This window comes from Nelumbo lutea, chromosome 1, assembly GCF_056320005.1.
Source record: "Nelumbo lutea isolate HS-2025 chromosome 1, American lotus-T2T, whole genome shotgun sequence".
Classification (NCBI taxonomy): domain Eukaryota; kingdom Viridiplantae; phylum Streptophyta; class Magnoliopsida; order Proteales; family Nelumbonaceae; genus Nelumbo; species Nelumbo lutea.
Genome location: NC_142684.1, coordinates 1,319,383 through 1,340,794, shown reverse-complemented (window position 1 = coordinate 1,340,794; position 21,412 = coordinate 1,319,383). Strand labels below are relative to the sequence as shown.

General features: G+C 38.3%; 2 protein-coding genes across 2 annotated transcripts in view; one reads left to right on the top strand and one right to left on the bottom strand.

The window, feature by feature from the left end:
- The first annotated feature begins 1,519 nt into the window (after window positions 1–1,519).
- Window positions 1,520–6,715, top strand: LOC148873163 (AP2-like ethylene-responsive transcription factor BBM2). The gene is made up of 8 exons (XM_088965601.1): window positions 1,520–2,023; window positions 2,123–2,864; window positions 3,067–3,149; window positions 3,446–3,534; window positions 3,624–3,697; window positions 3,823–3,873; window positions 4,566–4,642; window positions 5,401–6,715. The coding sequence occupies exons 1-8, from the start codon at window positions 1,765–1,767 to the stop codon at window positions 6,324–6,326; spliced, it is 2,301 nt and encodes a 766-aa protein (XP_088821727.1). The 5' UTR covers window positions 1,520–1,764; the 3' UTR covers window positions 6,327–6,715.
- A 4,018-nt stretch (window positions 6,716–10,733) lies between these two features.
- Window positions 10,734–21,412, bottom strand: part of LOC148873162 (uncharacterized) — a 30,685-nt gene continuing 20,006 nt past the window's right edge. Inside the window, exon 4 of the mRNA XM_088980098.1 lies at window positions 10,734–11,925. Coding sequence (XP_088836224.1) covers window positions 10,993–11,925 — 933 coding nt within the window. The 3' untranslated portion in view covers window positions 10,734–10,992. The remainder of the gene's footprint in view (window positions 11,926–21,412) is intronic.

Below are 21,412 nucleotides of genomic sequence, written 5' to 3'. Positions count from 1 at the left end.
CTAAATTAAAAGCCGTTCTTAGGTCAAAGTCTCCCTCTCTTTTCCTTTCATAAGGCTAAACTTGGGTATGATTATGATTAGATTACCGAGAGCATTTAATTTTACAGTGCTGCCAGGCTTTAATTTTTATAATTTATTCAAACCCATGTGTTTTACCGTGTTTGATTCCTTTCTTGACGGTCAAACTTACAGCAAGGGTTGCAACCTTCGAGATAACTCTCTCTCTCCCTCTCTCTTCCTTTGTAATTTTTTCTCCTTAAACAATCATCTCTGTACAACATGTATGCATATAATTAATGGAGTAATGGTAACTGAGATGGATACATAAAGGAAAAAGGAAATAAAAGAAGAAGAAAACTGTTGTTTTGAGGGGAAAAAACTGTAAATAGACGTGGAAAAGATTATAAAGGTTTAGGTCAATCGTTGAGACTTGAGATTCCATATGGATCCTTCGGGGTTTTATTAGAGAGTTTCCTTCAATCCAATCGGTCTCTAATGGTTGAGAATGAAATAGCCCATATACCCGGAAGATAGGGGTTGCTGTCTTCCTACAGGGGTGCATCGAGCAAACCATTACTATCGTTTCAACATTTCGGCTCATGATCATGTTTTTAACTCCACTATTTACCTGTTTCTGGGGGAAGATTTGAATTGCGTTTTAATGGTAATGCTACTGCATGCATTAAGGTCATGGGCAGAGAGAGAGAGAGAGAGAGCAGTTTGATGATTAGGACCAGAGAATAGATAGCTCTTTCAACTGAGAAACCAATCAGAAACGGTTAGGAGAGTGGTAGGGGGAGAAGTCACTGACATAAAATGACTTTTGCCATCTGGGTTTGAATGAATGGGAGTAGTGGAGAGGTAAACCCCTGCGGCCCTGCCATTTCTCCTTTATATCTTTCTTGGAGTCCAAATAAATATATAAATTGTTTCAACTTTACGGAGCCAGCATGTTGATAAGATTACCCATGGATTAGTGTAGATAACAATATGGTCAAATAACAACATCTGAAAGAATGGGGATAAGGGTTCAAGGGACCCTCTAATACTCTTTTAGTTGTTAAAATAATTAATTAAATGGTAAAATTTTTAAGGATATAATATTCAATCCAACTTCAGTTTCTGCTATTATTAACAAGCTCACAAATTCCTAGCTTCAAATCTTATTCACCAAAAAAGACAAAGGGAAGAGCAATTTTGATACATGTTTTGAATGAATCCTCTTGGCGTATTTAATCACATTTGTATCTCTGCAAACTAATTTTTATTTTGTGTGCTTACCTTAGAGCATTAGCAAAGCTTCTCTTTTATGGAGCATTTGTGACAAGAATTTTAGCAAGGGAGCCATTTTGATACATGTATGTTGAATGAACCTATTATAAGAAACACAAAAGTGGTAGCTAGGTTCACATAAAAACCCTCTTCAATTATGGTAAGAGAAAATATAAAAATACTGATAAAGAAGAGAGAGAGAGAGAGAAAGAGAATTATATAAATCTTCCATTTGAGTGGGTAGAAATGTTTTCTTCCTTATTTTTTTGACCTTTCCTCATCCCTTTCAAACCCAATATACTCTCTCCAACTTCCATACAAGTGCACCACATCTGCTTTCATCTTCTTCTTCTCCCTTTCTGACAATGGCTTTCCTCTCTCCTTCATGCAAGGGGTGATACCTCATTTCCTTTGACTGACAGTCCATAAACAACAATCTTTTCACCGAAGTTGTGAAAAAAAAGAAAAAAAAGAGAGAAAAGAAAGCAGCAAATGGCTTCCATGAACAACTGGTTGGCTTTCTCTCTTTCCCCTCAAGAACTCCCTTCCCAGTCTCAAAGTCATGCGCAGCCCACCGTCTCTCGACTCGGTTACAACTCCGATGAAGTCTCCGGCACCGACGTCTCTGGTGATTGCTTCGATCTCACATCTGACTCATCGGCTCCTTCACTGAATATTCCAGCCTTAAGACCAGATGGAACCTTTGGTATATTAGAAGCACTCAACAGAAGCAACCAGCAACAACCACAAGGTCGGTCATCTTTCTCCTTCACGATATTTTCAGGAAAAACAAAAAAAGGTGTGAACCACAGATTCTGACTGCCTCTCTCTTCCTCTGTGGTTTTCGCAGATTGGAATATTAAGGTTTTGGGAATGAACTGCAATACCAACTTCAAAACAAACTCGGAGCTCTCGATGCTAATTGGAGGTTCAAGTAGTAACCACAACCTAGACCACGAGGAGCCCAAGCTTGAAGATTTCCTTGGTGGACATTCCTTCACGGATCATGAACAGAAACTCCACGGGTGCAACGGGCTAACCAGAACAACTTACGATAGCACCACAGGAGACTACATGTTCTCCAACTGTTCCTTACAGCTACCATCAGCGTCAACCGCAGCAACATCAAGCGGCGGAGCAAGTGGTGGAACCATGAGCAACAACCCCAATATTAGCAATAATAGCAACAATAGCAACACCAACAACAATAACAACTCTATCGGATTGTCGATGATCAAGACGTGGTTGAGAAACCAACCTGCCGGGGCACAGCCAGAGAACAAAAATGACGGTGGAAACAGTTGTGGCAGTGCAGCGACGGTGACCAATGGTGGTGGAACCCTAACAAGCGCTCAGAATTTGTCACTCTCAATGAGCACCGCATCGCAGTCAAACTCCGCTTTGCCCCTTCTTGCAGCCACGATGGGTGGCAGCGCAAGTGGAACCGGAAATGGTGCCGAGTGTTCCTCGTCAGACAACAAACAGAAGGTGACCACGGCTTTTGATAACCAAACCAGTGCCGTGGAGGCGGTACCAAGGAAATCTATAGATACATTTGGTCAGAGAACATCCATCTACCGTGGTGTAACGAGGTTTCTTTTTCTTTTTCTACTTCTTTTTCTTCTTCTTCTTTTTCCTCTGAGCCTAGGGTTTATTTCACTCTCTTGGATAGTTTGTTTGTTCATTAATTTGCACCAATGTAAATCCCGTTTTTTATTTGTTATTTCTGTTACATGCAAATTAGTCTTAAGGCATTTTGTTGCATTTGCTAACTATTTGTCATTCTTTGTACAGACACAGATGGACTGGTCGATATGAAGCTCATCTTTGGGACAACAGCTGCCGAAGAGAAGGGCAGACTAGAAAGGGTAGACAAGGTATAAGTCTACACTATACTTCGAACACTGAAACCTTCTCGACTTTTCTTCTCCTACCATCAACCACTCTATCGGTTATATATATGCTGATTTATCTCTTTCTACTCTTCCCTCGTTCGTTATCTCTGGATGTGGATCTTATCAAACTTTATTGCAGTTTATCTGGGTAAGCAGAACTTTTTTTCTTGTTTTTGTATTGTCTGTTAACATCATTTTCCTCCACTGTTTTTGTACAAGATTCAGACCACTGAAGAGTGGATCTTTGATATGTCTTTTCCTCCATTTTTTCTCCACAGGGGGTTATGACAAAGAGGAGAAAGCAGCCAGAGCTTATGATTTAGCAGCTTTGAAGTACTGGGGTACGACCACCACAACAAATTTCCCAGTAAGATTCCCAACGTCCACAACAAATTGCTCATCTGATTCTGCTATTTTATGGAAGCTAACATCTATCTGATCTTCTGTATGTTTCAGATCAGCAATTACGAGAAAGAGCTAGAGGAGATGAAGCACATGACTAGGCAGGAGTACGTTGCATCTCTGAGAAGGTACATCAGTACGTCCGGTCCACTCCTGTTTGTTCAAATATAACGATACTCGAAAGAGTGAAAGGTTATAAAGGTATCAACTATCAAGTTCGAAACGTTAATTGGTAATGTCTTTATGGATGCAGGAAAAGTAGTGGGTTTTCTCGGGGTGCATCCATTTATCGTGGAGTGACAAGGTATATATGCTCATTCGATTATGCTGTTTTTGTTTTCTTTTTTGAGATTTCCAAGCATTTCCAGAACGTAGTTATGTCAGAACTTTTTACTGAAACTTTGAGTACTGTTGGATCCTTCCTTCCCTTTTGATAGAAAGGTAATTACTTTAAACGGCATAAAACCCTCTACAGTTTAACAGAATTAGAGTTGTACGTTCCAGTTTTTCATAACCAAAATAAACAAAAAAAAATGCTAAAACGAATATAGTGGAACTCCATTACCGCTGGGCTAGCTTTCTGTAAAACTCCAGCTTAAAATAACGGAAGTAGCCCTTTATATTAAAAATATATATTTGATTTGAAAGCATTGTTAAAATGTATGACTATCTCGTCCAAGAGCATTACTGTAATATCCGAAGTGTGGGTTATGAAGTTGAAGTTGTTATTATTCTTGTTGAAGATAATAAGCTTGCAATTAATGTAAGTGGCATTTAAGACGTGTGGATCCTTATGTTGGCACCGAGGATTCTCTCAGATCACAACGAACGAAGCCATTAAATAGAGTGGTTCTGATCCGCAGAAAAATTAATTTTCCTTATCTTTTGTCTCATCAAAGATTCAAAATATGAAATTAAAATAACATGGAATAACTAAATTATGAATTGATTTAATCAAAAATTGATGGATAAAATCTTATTGACATTATTTTATAGGCACCACCAGCACGGAAGATGGCAGGCCAGGATCGGAAGGGTCGCTGGAAACAAGGATCTTTACTTGGGAACCTTCAGTAAGTTATTCTTCTCCTTTTAATAAATATAACCTGGTTGCTTTACTAAGCTAACCAATCTTACTCGTTAACCAAGCTGTGTGTTCAGAGATTTTTGTAGGAACTAAGGTCCCGTTTGTTTCACGAGAATAAGGGTCTAGAATCGGAATTGGAGTGGACCATTTCCAAACCTAGCTGTTTTGTTTATGAAATATATTAGGGTTCGTTTGGTTGGCGGTTGGAATCAGAATAGAAATTAAAATCCTCCAGAATTGGAATTGGAATGGTCAATTCCCATAGTCTGTTTGGTCCAGACAGGAATAGGAATAAGAATTGAAATCAACAGGTCAGCAGGAATGGGATTTCATTCCCAAGGGAGGGGCAGGGAATGGCATTCCCTCAGCAAGAATGGGAATGGGATTCCAATTCCATCCAACCAAACAGTTGGAATAACCCATTCCGATTCCTATTCCATACCCCTATTCTCACTAACCAAACGGGGTCTTAGAATTTTATTCCCATTCCTGGTGGAATGGCATTAAATCCCACTCCAGCTGATTCCAATTCTCATTTTCGTTCATGTCTAAACCAAATTTCTTTTCTTTTGCAATTCCAACTGCGAACCCTAAATAGATTTTCTTTTCTTTTCTTTTGGTGGGTGTGGAGGAGGGGATGGTTTAGTTTTTGGAAAACTATTATATAATGGATGGAGGACGAAGTGAGTTTGGTGTTTATGCTTTAACAATTAATTTGCAGTGTATACTTGTGAATTCTGATAGGCACCCAAGAGGAGGCAGCCGAAGCCTATGACATTGCAGCCATAAAATTTCGTGGCCTGAATGCTGTAACAAATTTTGATATGAGTAGGTATGATGTAAATAGCATAATGGAAAGCAGCACTCTACCGATTGGGGGAGCTGCGAAGCGATTGAAAGAAGCTGAGCAGACTGAGACGAGTGTTGATGGTCGCCGGACAGATGACGAGAACATGACTTCACAGCTAACTGATGGAATAACCAACTACGGAACAAATGTAAACCATCACGGTTGGCCTACTATTGCATTTCAACAGGCCCAGCCATTAAGCATGCACTACCCATATGGCCATCAGCAGAGAGGATGGTGCAAACAAGAACAAGATGTAGGTGTTGCCCACAATTTCCATGACTTTCATCACCTACAATTGGGAAACAATACCCATAACTTCTTCCAGCCATCATCAGTAATGCACAATCTCATTGGCTTGGGCTCAGCATCATCCATGGAGCACAGCTCTGGGTCTAATTCTGTTATCTACAGCAGTGGTGGTGGGAGTGGAAGTGGTGGTGGTGGTAGTGGAGGCAATAGCAGCTTTCAAGGTGTTGTGGGAGGAAATGGCAATGGATTTGTAATGCCCATTGGCACAATGATGGCTGAGCAAACCAACAACAATAACCAGGGGAGCAGTTTTGGAGAGGCTGAGGTTAAGCAATTGGGCTATGATCACAGCATGTTGACTACACCCAACAACGATCCGTTTCAGGGTAGGAACTTGTATTATCTTTCACAACCATCATCTGTGTCTGTGTTAAAATCTAGTGGTTATGATCAAGGCTCCAGTTGTAATAACTGGTTGCCTGCTACAGTTCAGTCTCTCACACCAAGGTCAAACAGTCTTGCTGTTTGCCATGGAGCTCCTGTCTTCACTGTATGGAATGATACTTAATGCATGGTGGGATAGAAATAAAGGATACACACAATGGAGGAAAAGTGAGGATAACAAAGGGGAAGATTCAAGGGATGACAGATAAGAATGTATACAGCTTAACTCCAGATTTTGATTTTCTTTTTTTTTTTTTGCCTTCTATTTCTCAGGGAACTAAAGGATGTTTTTTTCTTTTCTTTTTTTCTTTTCTTTTTTCTAACTTAAACATACTATATTACATAAGGATTTATAACTGAAGTTCGGCAATAGCATGTGATGGTCGACTACGACTCACTTGCTATGAATTTTGGAAACTTCAGAGGGATGAATCCTCGGAAAGTCTTATTACACCTGGTTTTGTAAATTCAAATAACAGAATATGATAATGCAGAAATTGGATCTTTGCTGCACTTTGTGTGTTCAGTGTTCTCTGTGTAGGGAGCGGGGACTTGGTCCAATGATCCTCCCTTAATTATTTACCTTTTTAATTCCTGCTATCAAGACTAAGCATGCAAATCTTGATTTCAAATAAATTGTAGTTTTTGACTAGAAAATTATACCCTGTCCTAAGAGCTGCTTCTATTATTTTATTTAATAATTTTTAGTCTGTATTGATCATTTACAATATTGTAATGATTAATCTATTTCTCTCTATAATAGGTCATTAATAGTTAACAATGTTTATAAATATCTTAAATAAGTAAAGAACAAATAACGTTAAGAGAAGCTTAAAAAAAGCAAGAGCTGAAATAAATAGAACGAATAATTCTTCACTAAATAATCAAGAGAAAATCAATATAAAACTCCCTTATCTTTTCTCTAACTACTCTTTATATAGATTTCTTTACACCCTTATACCTCTTATAAAGAAGTTTTCTAATCTAATAAAACACTCATTATAATCTTACTAAATATCTTTGAAAAATAAAATCTTAATTGAATATAAATTCAAAAATCTCGTTGTAACGCTTAACTTGATAATTATGAACTAAGATAGAAATTCCGTGCTAATGCTAACTTGGTAAATTCAAACTAAAATAGAAATTCTGCACTGGCAATAACTTGGTAATTGATTACTTGGTTAGATCAATCAGTATTGTCTTCTCAGTTTCTTGCATTGAACTTATTAATCTCATTCCATACTGCATCATCCTCCCCCTATACGTATTAAATGGGTCTTCAAAAATCAATTCTATAAATGTTTACTCAATTGGTCTAAATCTCGTATTGCATCAAACTTAAAATCAATTTTTAAACTTATAGCTTGGCAGTAAATGTTTAAACTTATAGATTGGCAACAAGTTTAAAATCAAATTTTAAACTTATAGATTATAATGATCCTTATTATAATCTTACTAAATCTCTTCAAAAAAGAAAGTCCTAATTGAATATAAATTTACAAATCTCGTTATAACACTTAACTAGGTAATTAATGACTAAAATATAAATTCTATGTTGATGCTAACTTAGTAATTCAAACTAAAATAGAAATTCTGCGTTGATGATAACTTGATAATTGCTTACTCGGTTAGATTATTAATATCGTCTTCTCAGCTTCTTGCATTTCTTGTAGTGGTCCCAACTTGCATATAATTTATTAGCCTCATTTTGTGCTGCATCATCCTTCCCCTATATGTACTAATTGGGTCCGGATGTAGTAGGCATGTTAGGTAAGCACAATGAGTGAGCATGTAATAGCTGTATGACATATGTCCCAGTTAATGTGCCTTTCATCCAAACGTTTTTGTTTCGTTAGATAGAAATTGTCCATTATTTTATAATTTTTGTCAAAATAATTAAAAATAAAAATAATGAAAAATGATAACGTAAATGAGTCTCAACTCCCAATACATTTATGTTTTCCTTTTTCATTATTTTTATCTAATGGAACAAAAACGTTTGGATAAAAGGCACATTAATCGGGACTTGTATCACACAACTATTACATACTCACTGATTATGCTTATCAAACGTGTCTACTACATCCGAACCCATACTAAATGGGTTTTCAAAAATAAACTTTATAAATGTTTACTCAATTGGTTTAAATCTCGTATTGCATCAACTTGCATAATATTTTAGGCATTAAATGTTCAAACAACACATAATAGTCGTTGATAAAAAAAAATGATTTTGTTTGATTCTACATAAAAAAAAAATTAATTCAGAAGAGATAATACATATATGGATACAATAAAGTATATATATGGAAGGCCTTTAATTCTTTTTTATCTACCCTAATATCAATTAAAGAATTTTGAATGGTCGAAGGAGCATAGACGAATCCAAGCCGTCTCAATAATTTTTCAATATTGCAACCAAAGACTTTCAGTTCATAAAGTATCTTGACCCAGCTTATACAATCAGCACAGGAGGGCCTACTGAACTTGTCTTTACTTGAGATGTTGAATACCATTCTCAATAATATTCTCCCAACCGCCCTCTATTTCAAGACTTACTAGAATACAATGGCGACAACGTCTTCTCCAAGGGCACGTGTACAATATCCCATCGAGAACCTGCCGAGCTTCCACTTTTACTACATTTGACACAAGGCATCGTGTCAAAATACCAGTAAAAGTATCTAAATAATTCTATGTAAATTACTTTAAAACCCTATATATACCTCAGTTTACTAATTTGCTTCATTGTCTATTCCCCATTGGTATTTGGGATAGGTTTGGTACGGATGACAATTCCCCCCCCCCCCCCGTAAAATCAAGACCTTGCTTCACCCGTTTCTGATTGGAGCAGGTTTTTTTTCGATTTTGACGGTGGGGACGAAAAAGTATTCTTACCCCAAATTGAAGACAGGGCGGAAGCGGAAATTGAATTTGTATATAATTTCCTGATCATGCTCCGAATCTGAGAGCAAATTAGTAAAATATTTATGGATTTAGTATTAATTTTTAAAATCCTAAGATTCTATAATTTTATTTTTATAATACTCCTAAATTATTATAAATAATCCAATTCTTAAATTATTCGAAATTTCCGTATCAATAAGAAATATTTTTAGGTGATTATATAAGGTTAAAAAAAGAAAATTAGAGATTTCTATCCCCGATGAAGAGTGGATGCACCGCCCCCAAACAATCATGATCAGGTCATTGTCTCCATTGGTGTCAAACGCACCAGCTCCAAAGTATGTTCAAATTCAATAGCAGTCTTCCAACCCGTTGATATAAGACCGCGTAATTAACGCAGGCCTACCAAATTTTCATTCAAAATGGTTAAATAGAAACACCGTAGCCAACCCACCTTTTTTTCTGCGATAATATTTATATGAGTTACAACTACCTTCCAAGAGAAGGAGAAGGACACGATATCTAAATCATGGTAGAAATAAGCCAAAAACACAGGGATTAGAGGATACCTTTCCCCCGCGTCCATAACCAATGCCAACTTGAAGTAATCTTTTTGAATACCATACTCGGGCAGGGCACCCCAAGAAACAAAAACTTTGATAAAATGCAACCGATAAAACACTTCAAGAATAGAGCCATTAGCTTTTGTCACCGGCACTCTTCGCCTTGTTAATTGTTATGCCAGAAACCAGACCATATCTAAGGTGTATTTTCCTTTCTCATTCTTGCTGAGGCATCCTCCCCTTTCACCAGTCTCAAATTGCCAATCCTATCGCTCCTCACTTTGTCAGGAGCAATATCCTCCGGCAAAATCTTCCGCTAAAAACATAGGGAATTCATTAAGAGGATCGAGGATTCAGCACACCATCATTACTGCATGACTGACAAGACTCCAATTTAGAGGCTACAACTGTAGGATCGAGATTTTCAATCTTCTATGATGGTTTGCTTGGACACCATTTTTACAAGCAATGATCAGCTGAACGCAATGACTGTTAAATAGGTTGTGAAATTAACGATAGTGTTTCATACCCTTAATAAAATTAAGGGAGAATGACTGTTAAACCCAGGGTTAAAATTTTTAGGCCCAAAATACAGTTAAGTAACTCAGGGCGGGAGTTGGTATAGAATGTGAATTTTTGACATTTTGAAAGCTTGTAGAATTTGCATTGGAGTTATCCGTACTTTTCCAAAATTAAATAGGGCTGCTTTCGTCCCATTAAATGTGACATCCCAGGCTGTCGAGTTTAAGACCGCCAAAATTTTTCTTAAAACTTTGATCATCCATGTTTGAGTTTGACAGCAGTGATCTCCTCCGTGTGACACGTTAATTCGCCCTATCCCGGGTTTCAAATGATAGTAAACACATCTCCAATTTTCATATCATTTGGCCTCTTTAAAATTTATGGTGATTTAAATCCGGAACTGACAGCAGTTGAGCATTTATAAACTTTATATACCTACCTAGCAAAAATTGAGTAGCCTGACCTGATACAAACTGGATTTGATATGCCAAAAATATTTCCCTTTAATTATCCACGCAAGAGGATAAAACAGAAAATTAAAGATATATGACTGTTTCATTTACATATACTAGCACATTTAACTTTACATTGAAAAACGTTTAAAATATCATTCACAAAGTCGAATTCAATTGAAATAGTTGAATTTTTTCAGCCTAGTATTTGTTGTTCAGGCCGTCTTAAAAAAAAAAAAAAATTCCCGTGAATTCTTCAATCTGACAATGGATTTACATGACATTTCCATCACATGACCAATCAAATATAACAAATATAACATAAAACACCAATTATGACCAATCAAACAGCTCGGTCAACCTTTCCGTGACGTGTCCCCACATTGCTCCTTACCCCATCCTTCATACACCATTTAAGAAGAACCGACACCTCTCTAGAGACCTGAGAACAAACCCTTTGTTCTTCCCCCTCTTTCCCATGTGGATTCTCACTCAATTCTTCCCTATTTTGTAACCTCTTAGATCTGGTTAGATAATTACTCTCCACTGTTGAGAAACTTCTCTTTTTTCTCTTTAAAACATCTAGACCAGACCCTCTTACACCATTTCTATTGGAAGTTGACCTTGACTCAACCAGCTCTACCTTAGATAAGCGGACAAGTTCTGTTTTCACTCGGAACAAAGAATCATTTGGTGCATTCTCTAGGACATCATCTGATTGAACTGTGAACTTATCTTTCAGAGTTTCACTTTTAGTCTCATTGCAACCATCATGATTGAGGTTACCTTGATCTTCTAATTTTACATTTTCACATTCAAGTCTTCCACTGGTGGCAGGAAAGATATCATTGTCGATCTCATTTTGTCTTAAGTTAGCCTTCTTACATTTTCTTGAAGCTTCCGCTGACAAACTAGACAAAGATGTTGATGTATTAGAACCGTTTATAAACATGTGAACCAATTCTCCAGCCTTTTCCGAAATACTGTTGGTGCATTTTTCTATTATATCAGCAAAGATACTACTTGGTAGTGCAGAATTACCAGAGTTACCAGTGATGGATATTAAATAATCACGTATTTCAGTTACTGGGTATTTATCCAACAAGTGAAATGGCATATCATGATTTGTACTGTTGTACGAGTGCACCTCTGTCTCATCGAAACCCTTGATATTTGTCAAAGCGCCTCCAGAATCAGTACTACATTCATTCCCAAAAAAGTAACTGGTATAGTCTTCCCAGTCGAAGGGAAAACCAAACAGAAAATGACTGCATATCTGCTCAGAACAACAATTAGGATAAATTCAAATTATGAAGTAATCAAATAATAATAAGGGAGAATGACTGCTCAGAATAACAATTAGGATAAATTCAAATTATGAAGTAATCAAACAATAATAAGGGAGAATGACTGCTCAGAATAACAAATAGGATAAATTCAAATCATGAAGTAATCAAATAATAGTAAGGGATAATGACTGTTCAGCACACCCTAAGAATTCTTAGCCCCACAGTACAGTTGGGGTAGGTGCCAGCTCAGAATTGATGCCAAATACACAGGCTGGTGTTTTAGGGTGGGGGTGTTTGTTATTTTGATTTGCGCAAGACTGCAGTGGAATTCAAAATTCTGCAGTGCGGTGCAGTGTACTTTTCTGTAATAATAATGATAACAATAATAAAAGGTAATGTCAATTCTATAACAGTATAGGAAAGGCACCTATGTGACACCTAAGTGTTGACCTATCAAGACAAGCATTGTTTTGGCAACCAATATTTAACCTAGTAATTTAAACGTGTAAATATATTGATCTATTAAACTATTGTATATAAAAAATGATTTTGAGAAAATAAAGATTGTTTCATCTCGTCACTTTCTGTGGTGCTCTCTCATTCACAAAAATCACTGGATTCTAAAGTGGACCGTGATCGTGGAATGACTGATATGTTCGATTGAAAAAAAAAATCAAGTGAGCCAACAAATACACTGAAGTAATTTGAACCACGAGTTTTTTTATTAGTAAATGGGAATTTATTAAACGATCAAAGGCAAATATACAACAAGTACAACAATTGAAGCATGCCAAACTGAGGCACGAGATGCAGCCTCAGAGAAAAAGCAAAAAAAAAAAAATACAACTGGCCCCAAAATAAGAAATCCCTGTTTACCCCTTGTTTAGCCAAGTAATCTACTAACCCATTTTTCCGACCTCCATTTCCACTGAATCCTGATTTCCATATTGGTAGACATCCATTTAAACTTCTTGATAGCCTCTCAGTAAGTCCAACTTACAGCACTTGGGTTTTTCAACTACCCCACCACAATCTTAAAGTCCCCTTCAGTAGCCAATTTGTTAATATTCAAATTTATAGCCAACTGTACCCTCGTAGGACTGCTTGGAACTCAGCATTGACCAAGTCATCTATCCCAGATGGTCCTAAAAATAAAGCAATAATGTATCTATCCTCATTTCTGAATACTCCCCCTATTCCTGATGGCCCCGGATTTCCAAAACAGTTACTATCCTAGTTCAGCTTGACAAACCCAATTTCCGGAGGCATCCAAACAGGAGATTTTGTCTTTTTTTGTTGAACTTTTTTGCTATAGCTTGCCAATTTCTGTAAATGTAATCATGGGAGGAAGAGAAAACATCCAAAGATCTGACCCAATATATAAACCTGTATACAATACAATCCACTATTTCAACCTCACCTCTTTCCTTTTCAAGGAAAAGTCTTGCATTTCTCCTCCCAAATTGTCCAAATTACAACAGCTCTTACACACCTCCACAAGATTCTTCCTTGATTTGTTGGCCGCACAAAGGTAGAAGAGTCAAAAAGGCAAAGACCACCTGCACCCAAACAAAGAGAACATTTCCAAAATACCAACAACAAAAATCAATAGGACAGATGATTAAGAGGTGGTAACAGCTGTTACATATGTAGTCCAATCTTTGGATGGATATGTTTACACCGTAGAAAGATTGGGCCGGATGGGCCTTTTTCTTTTTATTATAATTCAGCCTGCCTTTGAGTTCTGTTAGTCTGATAACAGCCAAGAAGAGAGAAGAAGAAAGAAGAAAGAGAGAGAGAGAGAGAGAGAGGGAGAGAGGGAGAGAGAGAAAGGAGGAGAAAATGAGAGAAGAAAGGTCTGGTTCAAATAAGGGAAAAAAATCACTTCTCCCATTCGGCCAAACATGTTTTATATTACTAACATAATGGAAAAGACACATGTGCACTTATTTAAGTGAGGGACACTAGTTATAATATAATATTACAGATCAGCAACCTCAACATAAGTATAAAGATAGAAATACCCCTACACTAACACTCCCCCTCAAGCTGGGGAGTATATATCATATAATCCCAGCTTGTTACATATGTAGTCCACTCTTCCCCGACTCAACCCTTCTGTAAATAAGTTTGCCCACTGGTTCCCTGTGTTAACATATGCAGTGTCTATCACTCAATTCAACACATTCTCTCTCACAAAATGACAATCAACCTCTATGTGCTTGGTTCTTTCATGAAACACCGGATTAAAAGAAATATGAACTGCAGCCTGATTGTCACAATAGAGCTTCATTGGAGTGTTAATATTGTATCCTATCTCCTGTAGAAGGTTCCTTAGCCACACTGATTCACAAACAGTATGTGCCATAGCTCTATATTTTGCCTCTACACTGCTTCTCACCACGACTGTTTGCTTCTTACTTTTCCATGTCACCATATTAACCCCCAAGAAAAGTGCAATAGCCTGTGGTAGACCCCCTATCAGACATAGAACCGGCCCAGTCAGCATCAACATACCCTTCTATTTCAAGTTTTCCACCACTTTTGTATATCAAACCACAATCAAGGGCCCCTTTTAAATACCTCACAATTCTTAGAACCGCATCCAAATGAGGAACCAAACGTTTCTGCATGAACTGACTTACCACATTAACTACAAATGAAATATATGGCCGAGTAATGGTTAGGTAGTTCAGTTTACCTACAAGTCGCCGGTATCTACCAAGGTCTTCAAACACTTCACCCATATCACTGCTCAGCCTAGTATTTGTTTCCATAGGTGTTTCAATTGGTTTAGCAACTAACAAACATGTTTCCTCCAGCAAATCAAGCACATATTTCCTCTGACACAAATTAATACCATGCTTAGATCTTGCTACTTCTATCCCCAAGAAATATTTCAATTTACCAAGGTCCTTTGTTTGAAAATGTTACTGTAGAAAAGTCTTCAACCTGTCAATGCCCATTTTATCATTCTCGGTAATAACAATATTATCTACATACACCACCAATAGGATTTTTCCTGCTTGAGAGTCATGACTGAAAACGGAATGATCAACTTGGCACTGTTTCATACCAAACTTCTTTACCACCTCACTAAACCTATCAAACCATGCTCGATGAGACTGTTTAAGCCCATATATAGCCTTCTTTAGTCTGCATACCTTACCTTCCTTCCCCTGAGCAACAAACCCCGGTGGTTGCTCCATGTAGACCTCCTCGAGCAAACCACCATGCAAAAAAGCATTCTTGATATCAAGCTGATAGAGGGGCCAATCATACATAGCAACAAGAGATATCACAACACGAGTCGAACCTATCTTAGCAACTGGGGAGAAGGTCTCTGTGTAGTCAATACCATAGGTTTGGGAGTACCCTTTTGCAACCAATCGAGCTTTCAGGCGCTCAACACTACCATCAGGTAAATACTTAATAGTATAAACCCACTTACAACCGACAACCTGCTTCCCGGGAGGAAGAGTGGTGAGGTCCCAAGTATGATTATGAATTAGAGCTGAGAGTTCTTCCATTGCATGGCACCACCCTGGAGAGACAAGGGCTTCTTGGACATCCTTAGGGACAACAACTGAGGATAACAAAGAGATAAGCTGGCGATGGAAAGCGGAAAGGTGAGTGAGTGAAACATAATTAAAAATAAGATGGAGGGTACAAGTGTGTTTACCTTTCCGCAAGGCAATGGGAAGATCAAGATCAGATACTAGGTTTGGGGTTGGTGCAGAGACAACTATTGGATCTGTGGATGGTGATGGAGCCGGAGGAGTAGCAGCCGGTACATGTGGGTGATGTGTATACACTTGACGGATAGGTGGGCGTTCAACAGGTGGCAGCACTGAAGGCAAGGACTTGGTCATGGCTGGAACAAAGGGAACAAAATCGGCAACTAGAAGTGGAAGAGGGGGAGGTGATGAGGAGGAAGAAGCATCACCGGACCCCAAGAAAAACGGAGTAGACTCAAAGAAAATAACATCAACACACACAAAGGAACGTCGAGAACTAGGATGGTAACACTTCTACCCTTTTTAGGTCCGGGAATAGCCAATGAAGATACACTTAATGGATTGCGCATCTAACTTGTCCTTATCGGTGCCCAGATTATGGACGAAGCAAACACACCCAAAAACCTGAAGAGAAGGAGGAAACGGAGACAAGGTGGGAAACAAAGTAGTGAATGGGGAATGACCATTAAGGATAAACGTGGGCATCCGATTAATCAAGAAGCAAGAAGTAAGCACCGCATCACTCCAAAAGGGTTTGAGAACATTCATGTGATGCGTGAAGGATCATGATGTCTCCAAAAGATGACGATTCTTTCTCTCAACCACCCCATTTTGTTGTTGGGTGTAGGTACATGAGGTCTTATGTATAATGCCATGTTGGTCCAAGTATTCTTGAAATGATGAAGATAAATATTCACGGTCATTATCAGAACGAAAAATTTTAATGTGAACACCAAATTGATTGTGAATCTCAACATAAAATTTTTGGAAGATGGTAAGCAATTCACTTCTTTCTTTCATTAAATAGAGCCACATCATCCTTGAAAAATCATCAAAAAAAATGACAAAATATCGATATCCATTGTATGACATCACTTTATAAGGACCCCAAACATCTGAATGAACCAAAGAAAAAGGACTCGACACACGGTTATCAACCCTAGGACTGAGGGGATCACAATGGTGTTTCCCCAACTGACACGACTCACAATCTAAAACAGAAAGTTGACTCAACGAAGGAACCAAAGATTTCAAAACTTTCAGCGAAGGATGACCAAATTGACAGTGCCACTGGAGAGGAGAGAGAGATAGCTGGAGAGTTGTTGATGTTCTTCCACCATCGTCAAGATAATACAACCCACCGGCTTCATGCCCTCTACCAATCTTCATCCCCGTCTTGAGATCCTGAAAATCACACACATAAGGGTAAAAAGTAATTGAGCAATTGAGTGACTTGGTCAACTTACTAACAAACATAAGGTTAAACGGAAATTTAGGAACATACAAAACTAAGGATAAAGATAAGGGGGTGAAGTTAACATTGCCAACACCACAAATCAAGGATGTGGAACCATTAGCAAGGGTAACAGATTGTGATGTTGAGGAATGAGAGAGGGAAGAAAACACACCTGGAGTTCCAATCATGTGACAGGAGGCTCCAGAGTCAATAATCTAGGGATTGGGTGTGGATGCCAAACAAGCCATACCTGAGTGTGCGAAAGTAGTCATGTTCTGCTGAGATGTGGATTGGACAAACCTCTCATACTCATCACGGGGAATACTCACCATCTCCTTTCCAGGAACATCTGTGGATATAGGAGGCATCTGATTAGCTGAACGATTCTCCTGTCTGAAACTAGTGTCACTAGTCAGGGCATGATTGGCCCAAGTTGAGGGTGGACCATGCAAGTCATAGCAATAATTAATGGTATGTCCATCCATACCACAATGAGTACATCTCCTCGGACTCGAGCCATGTCCTCTGCCATGGGCTCCCCCTGAATCTCTACCTCTAGTACAACCACCACCACGGTTATATGTAGGTCCACCACCACCACTTCGGCTATATACCGGACCACTGCTACCACCACGGTCAGACTGAGCTCCTCGAGCTCCACCTCTAACACCACAGCCCCTTGACACTGCAAAGGTTGATCTATCAGAGACATCAGAGTTCTCAGTAGATCCAATGGAAGATCTCCGAAGTCGAGCAAACACCTCTTCCAAGGAAGGGAGAGCTGACCCTCCTAGTATCTGAGCCCGCACTGGTTCATACTTAGATTTCAGCCCCACCAAAAATCGAGTCACATCAAGTTGTTCTCTCTGTTGTTGCTGAATTTTGACATCAGAAGTGGGGGGGGGGTGATAAACATTCAACTCATTACAAATGTTTCTCATACTAGCATAGTACTCCTCAAGACTCTGATTGCCCTGTTGCAGATTAAAGTATTCCTGATACAGCTGATATACTCTAGTTGTATTGTCTTGACCTGAATACAACTTCTTAGCATGGTCCCACACATCTTTGGCAGTGTCAAGAAACATGAAATTTACACTAATCTTGGGTTCCATACTATTCCATAACCACATGATAATCTGTGCATCCTTTTGTTCCCAGTCTTCATACTCATGAGAATCAGTGGAGAGTTTCTCCTCCCTTATGTGTTTCACCTTCTTTGCCTTCAGAAAAACTTCTACGGATTTAGCCCAAGGTACATAATTCTCTCCATTCAGTTTAATGGAGGTCATTTGAACATTTAGGTAGTCAGTAGATATCATCACATTAGATTTGCTATCATCGTTATCTCCCATTGTTGAATTCTGTTATTACTGAATTCGGCACATGCACACTACTTGATCACACTGATCACACTAGTTTCAACACTTGTTATTGCTGAAAGTTGTACTCTTTACACCACAAACCCTACCCTACGACTACCTGAAATCTCACCACTATATGAGAACCACTCCCCCTTCGAATCACACAAAACAGCATAAACCCTAACACACTACAGTCTGAAATCCCATCATACGATCTGAAACATACTTCCTATTTGATCCATAACAAAAATATGCATAGAAATCTCTTACCTCATCACCCGAAAAACAAACCACACAAGACACCCAATGCACCACACGAATCAGCCCTCTTCTCTTCATCGATTAGGGGAGGGCTTCTTAGAAACCACAGCAACCGACCATGAACAGCACAATTGGAGGCATCGAAACCTCCAAGGGAAGAGGGCGACCACTCCTTTTCAGCCCTTTCCCTTATCTCCAATCAATGGCAGAGAAATCAAGAGAAAACCCTAGATTGAGTGCGCAAAAAACAGAAATCTAGGCAGATCCAAGTTGCTTAGTTGTGCTCTGTTACCATATTATAATTCGGCCTGCCTTTGAGTTCTGTTAGTCTGATAACAGCCAAGAAGAGAGAAGAAGAAAGAAGAAAGAGAGAGAGAAAGGGGGAGAAAAGGAGAAAAGAAAAGTCTGGATCGAATAAGGAAAAAAAAAATCACTTCTCCCATTCAGCCAAACATGTTTTATATTACTAACATAATGGAAAAGACACATGTGCCCTTACTTAAGTGAGGGACACTAGTTCTAATATAATATTACAGATCAACAACCTCAACATAAGTATAAAGATAGAAATACCCCTACACTAACACTTTTTATTATTTTATGTTTATGTTATCTTTTCCTGTAATGGGCCTTAAGTATATCGGCCTCTTATTTCTTTTTATGCTTATCAAGTTAGCCACCCTATTGGAGCCATTCATGTAATTGCCTCATCTGTTAGTATTTGGATTAATAAAAGAAATCATAGGGGCTAGAGAGAGGTACAATTAACTCTTCTCCTTCTTCCTTCTCCCATCTCTCTCTCTCCTCTTCTTGCTTTGTTTTCTCATCTCTTATTTTGTTGTTTTCTTCAATAACCACAGCACCCTTTGCTGTTACAGTTTTCTTATTGATCAGAGCAAACCCTACCTTTTTTCTCTTTCTTTTAATCCCATAACAGTATCTATGGAGAGATAAGTTATTGATTGGTCAGAGATTCATTCGGCCTGGTTGGTAGAGGATTCCCGGAGTGTTTTTCACTTCAGATTGATGCCCAAGATTGCTTCTTGGAGATTTTACTCAAAACCCTAGCCAACTGGAGAAATTCAAATTAAGAGTCCTAGAGGTGTTTTGAACTTGGTGTTCAGGGTTTAAAGGATGCTTTCGGACCCTTTTTGAGATAAATCCAAGCTGAGCAAAGATTTGGTGTACCACGAGCAGCTTTAGTTTTTAGGTTTCTCCCAAGTTGTAGGGATGAGTGAAACCCTAGTTTTTGGCTCCTATTCAGGTCAATGATTGCTTTAATTGTTTTCAGTCATCATTATTTACTATCTAAAAACCTCCTTTTGAAGTTTTGGACTTATGGAAAACTCTAGAGTAGAGATCAAGCAGGGCAAGGGTCCGAACTAGGTCTGGGAGCTTCTATAGATCCTCTTCTAGTTGTGACAACTGTGAAACTTGACAGAACAAATTATCTGGCTTGGTCATAGTTAATTAGAATTCGTGTCTGAAGTAGAGGGAAATGGGGATTTATTTCAGGTAGTAATAAGACCAAGGAGGATGATCCCTCCTATGAGAATTGGATGTAGGAGAATTATACTATCATAGGATGGTTGGTGAATTCAATGCAACCTTACATCAATTAGCAGTACTTGTGGGTTAACTCTATAACACTATCTCAAATCTCCTTTGCACAGTCCTTTTCTCAAAATGTATTATCACTAGAGCACACAAACTGAAAATGATGTGAATGGTCTATGGCAGGGGGAGAAACCTTTACCTATATACTGCTCTAAGCTGAAATCACTCTAGCAAGAAATTGACTTAATGGAAACAGTGGTTTGGGAGAGCACAAAAGATGATGAAACATATAGGAAACTAGAAGAAAGAAATAGGGTGTTGAGTTATTAACAAAATCCAATCTGCGTATGATATTACTAGGCAAAATATTATGGCCAAGGATGATGTCTCACTATCATAGGCATATGCTATGGTTAGTACTTGGCGACTGTTTGACGATGACTATGGCTTCTGACCTTTTTACCTCCTATCAACTGTTTTCTAGCCATGACAAGAGGTGTAAAGTGGGTCGGGCCAGCACGGCACGGCACAGCCCGGCCCATGGGCAGCGGGTGCTGGCCCGCGGGCCATGTCGCCCTCCCCGGTGGAAATTTTGGGGGTCGGCCCAACACAGCCCACGGCCCAAGCCTAGGTAGGCCCGTGTTGTGCCATGTCATGCTGCAGGCCTGGGCTGGACCGGGCTGCAGGCCATGCCAGGCTGGACCGGACTGCAGGCCGTGCCAGGCTGGGCCTGGGCCGAACCATGTTGCATTTTTTTTTGTTTTTTTTTTTTTTTTTGAAAATTTTGAATTCTTTTTGACGTAAAATTGTAAAACTAAAATATTTAACTTTCCTTTGAACTTTGGGAATTGGGAACTATTTAAAAAATTAAGAAATGAGAAATCTAAGTTATCTAACACATAAATGGAAAAAAAAAATGCTTAACCAAATTGAAATAAGAATGATGGAATAACAAATTGGAAGAAAAATAGGAATTTTATTTCATTTAAATCTGAATGGTACAAATTACAAATACAATGATTGGATCATTGGATACTTGGATGAATGAAATTAGAAAAATGGAATAAATTAATAAAATATAAAAAATACAATATGGTTACAAATTGAAAATACAAAATTACATTGTTAAAAAATTAAAAAATATCAAATATATTAAATAAAATTAAAAAAAGTTACAATAATTTGAAAAAATAAAAAATTCTATACAAGTAGTCAAATTCATGAATCATCATTCATGACTTTCATCATCTACTTTGGGTGAAATATCTGGTGTAGCATCATGCCCTCCCTTGTCTTGTAATCTATCTCCTGCATCTAG

Excerpts from the sequence above, each read along its gene's own strand:
- LOC148873163 (XM_088965601.1), top strand. The coding sequence starts at position 1,765 with ATGGCTTCCATGAACAACTGGTTGGCTTTCTCTCTTTCCCCTCAAGAA. Across the intron at positions 3,535-3,623 it reads CCACCACAACAAATTTCCCA|ATCAGCAATTACGAGAAAGA; the intron begins GTAAGATTCCCA and ends TGTATGTTTCAG. Across the intron at positions 4,643-5,400 it reads TCTTTACTTGGGAACCTTCA|GCACCCAAGAGGAGGCAGCC; the intron begins GTAAGTTATTCT and ends GAATTCTGATAG.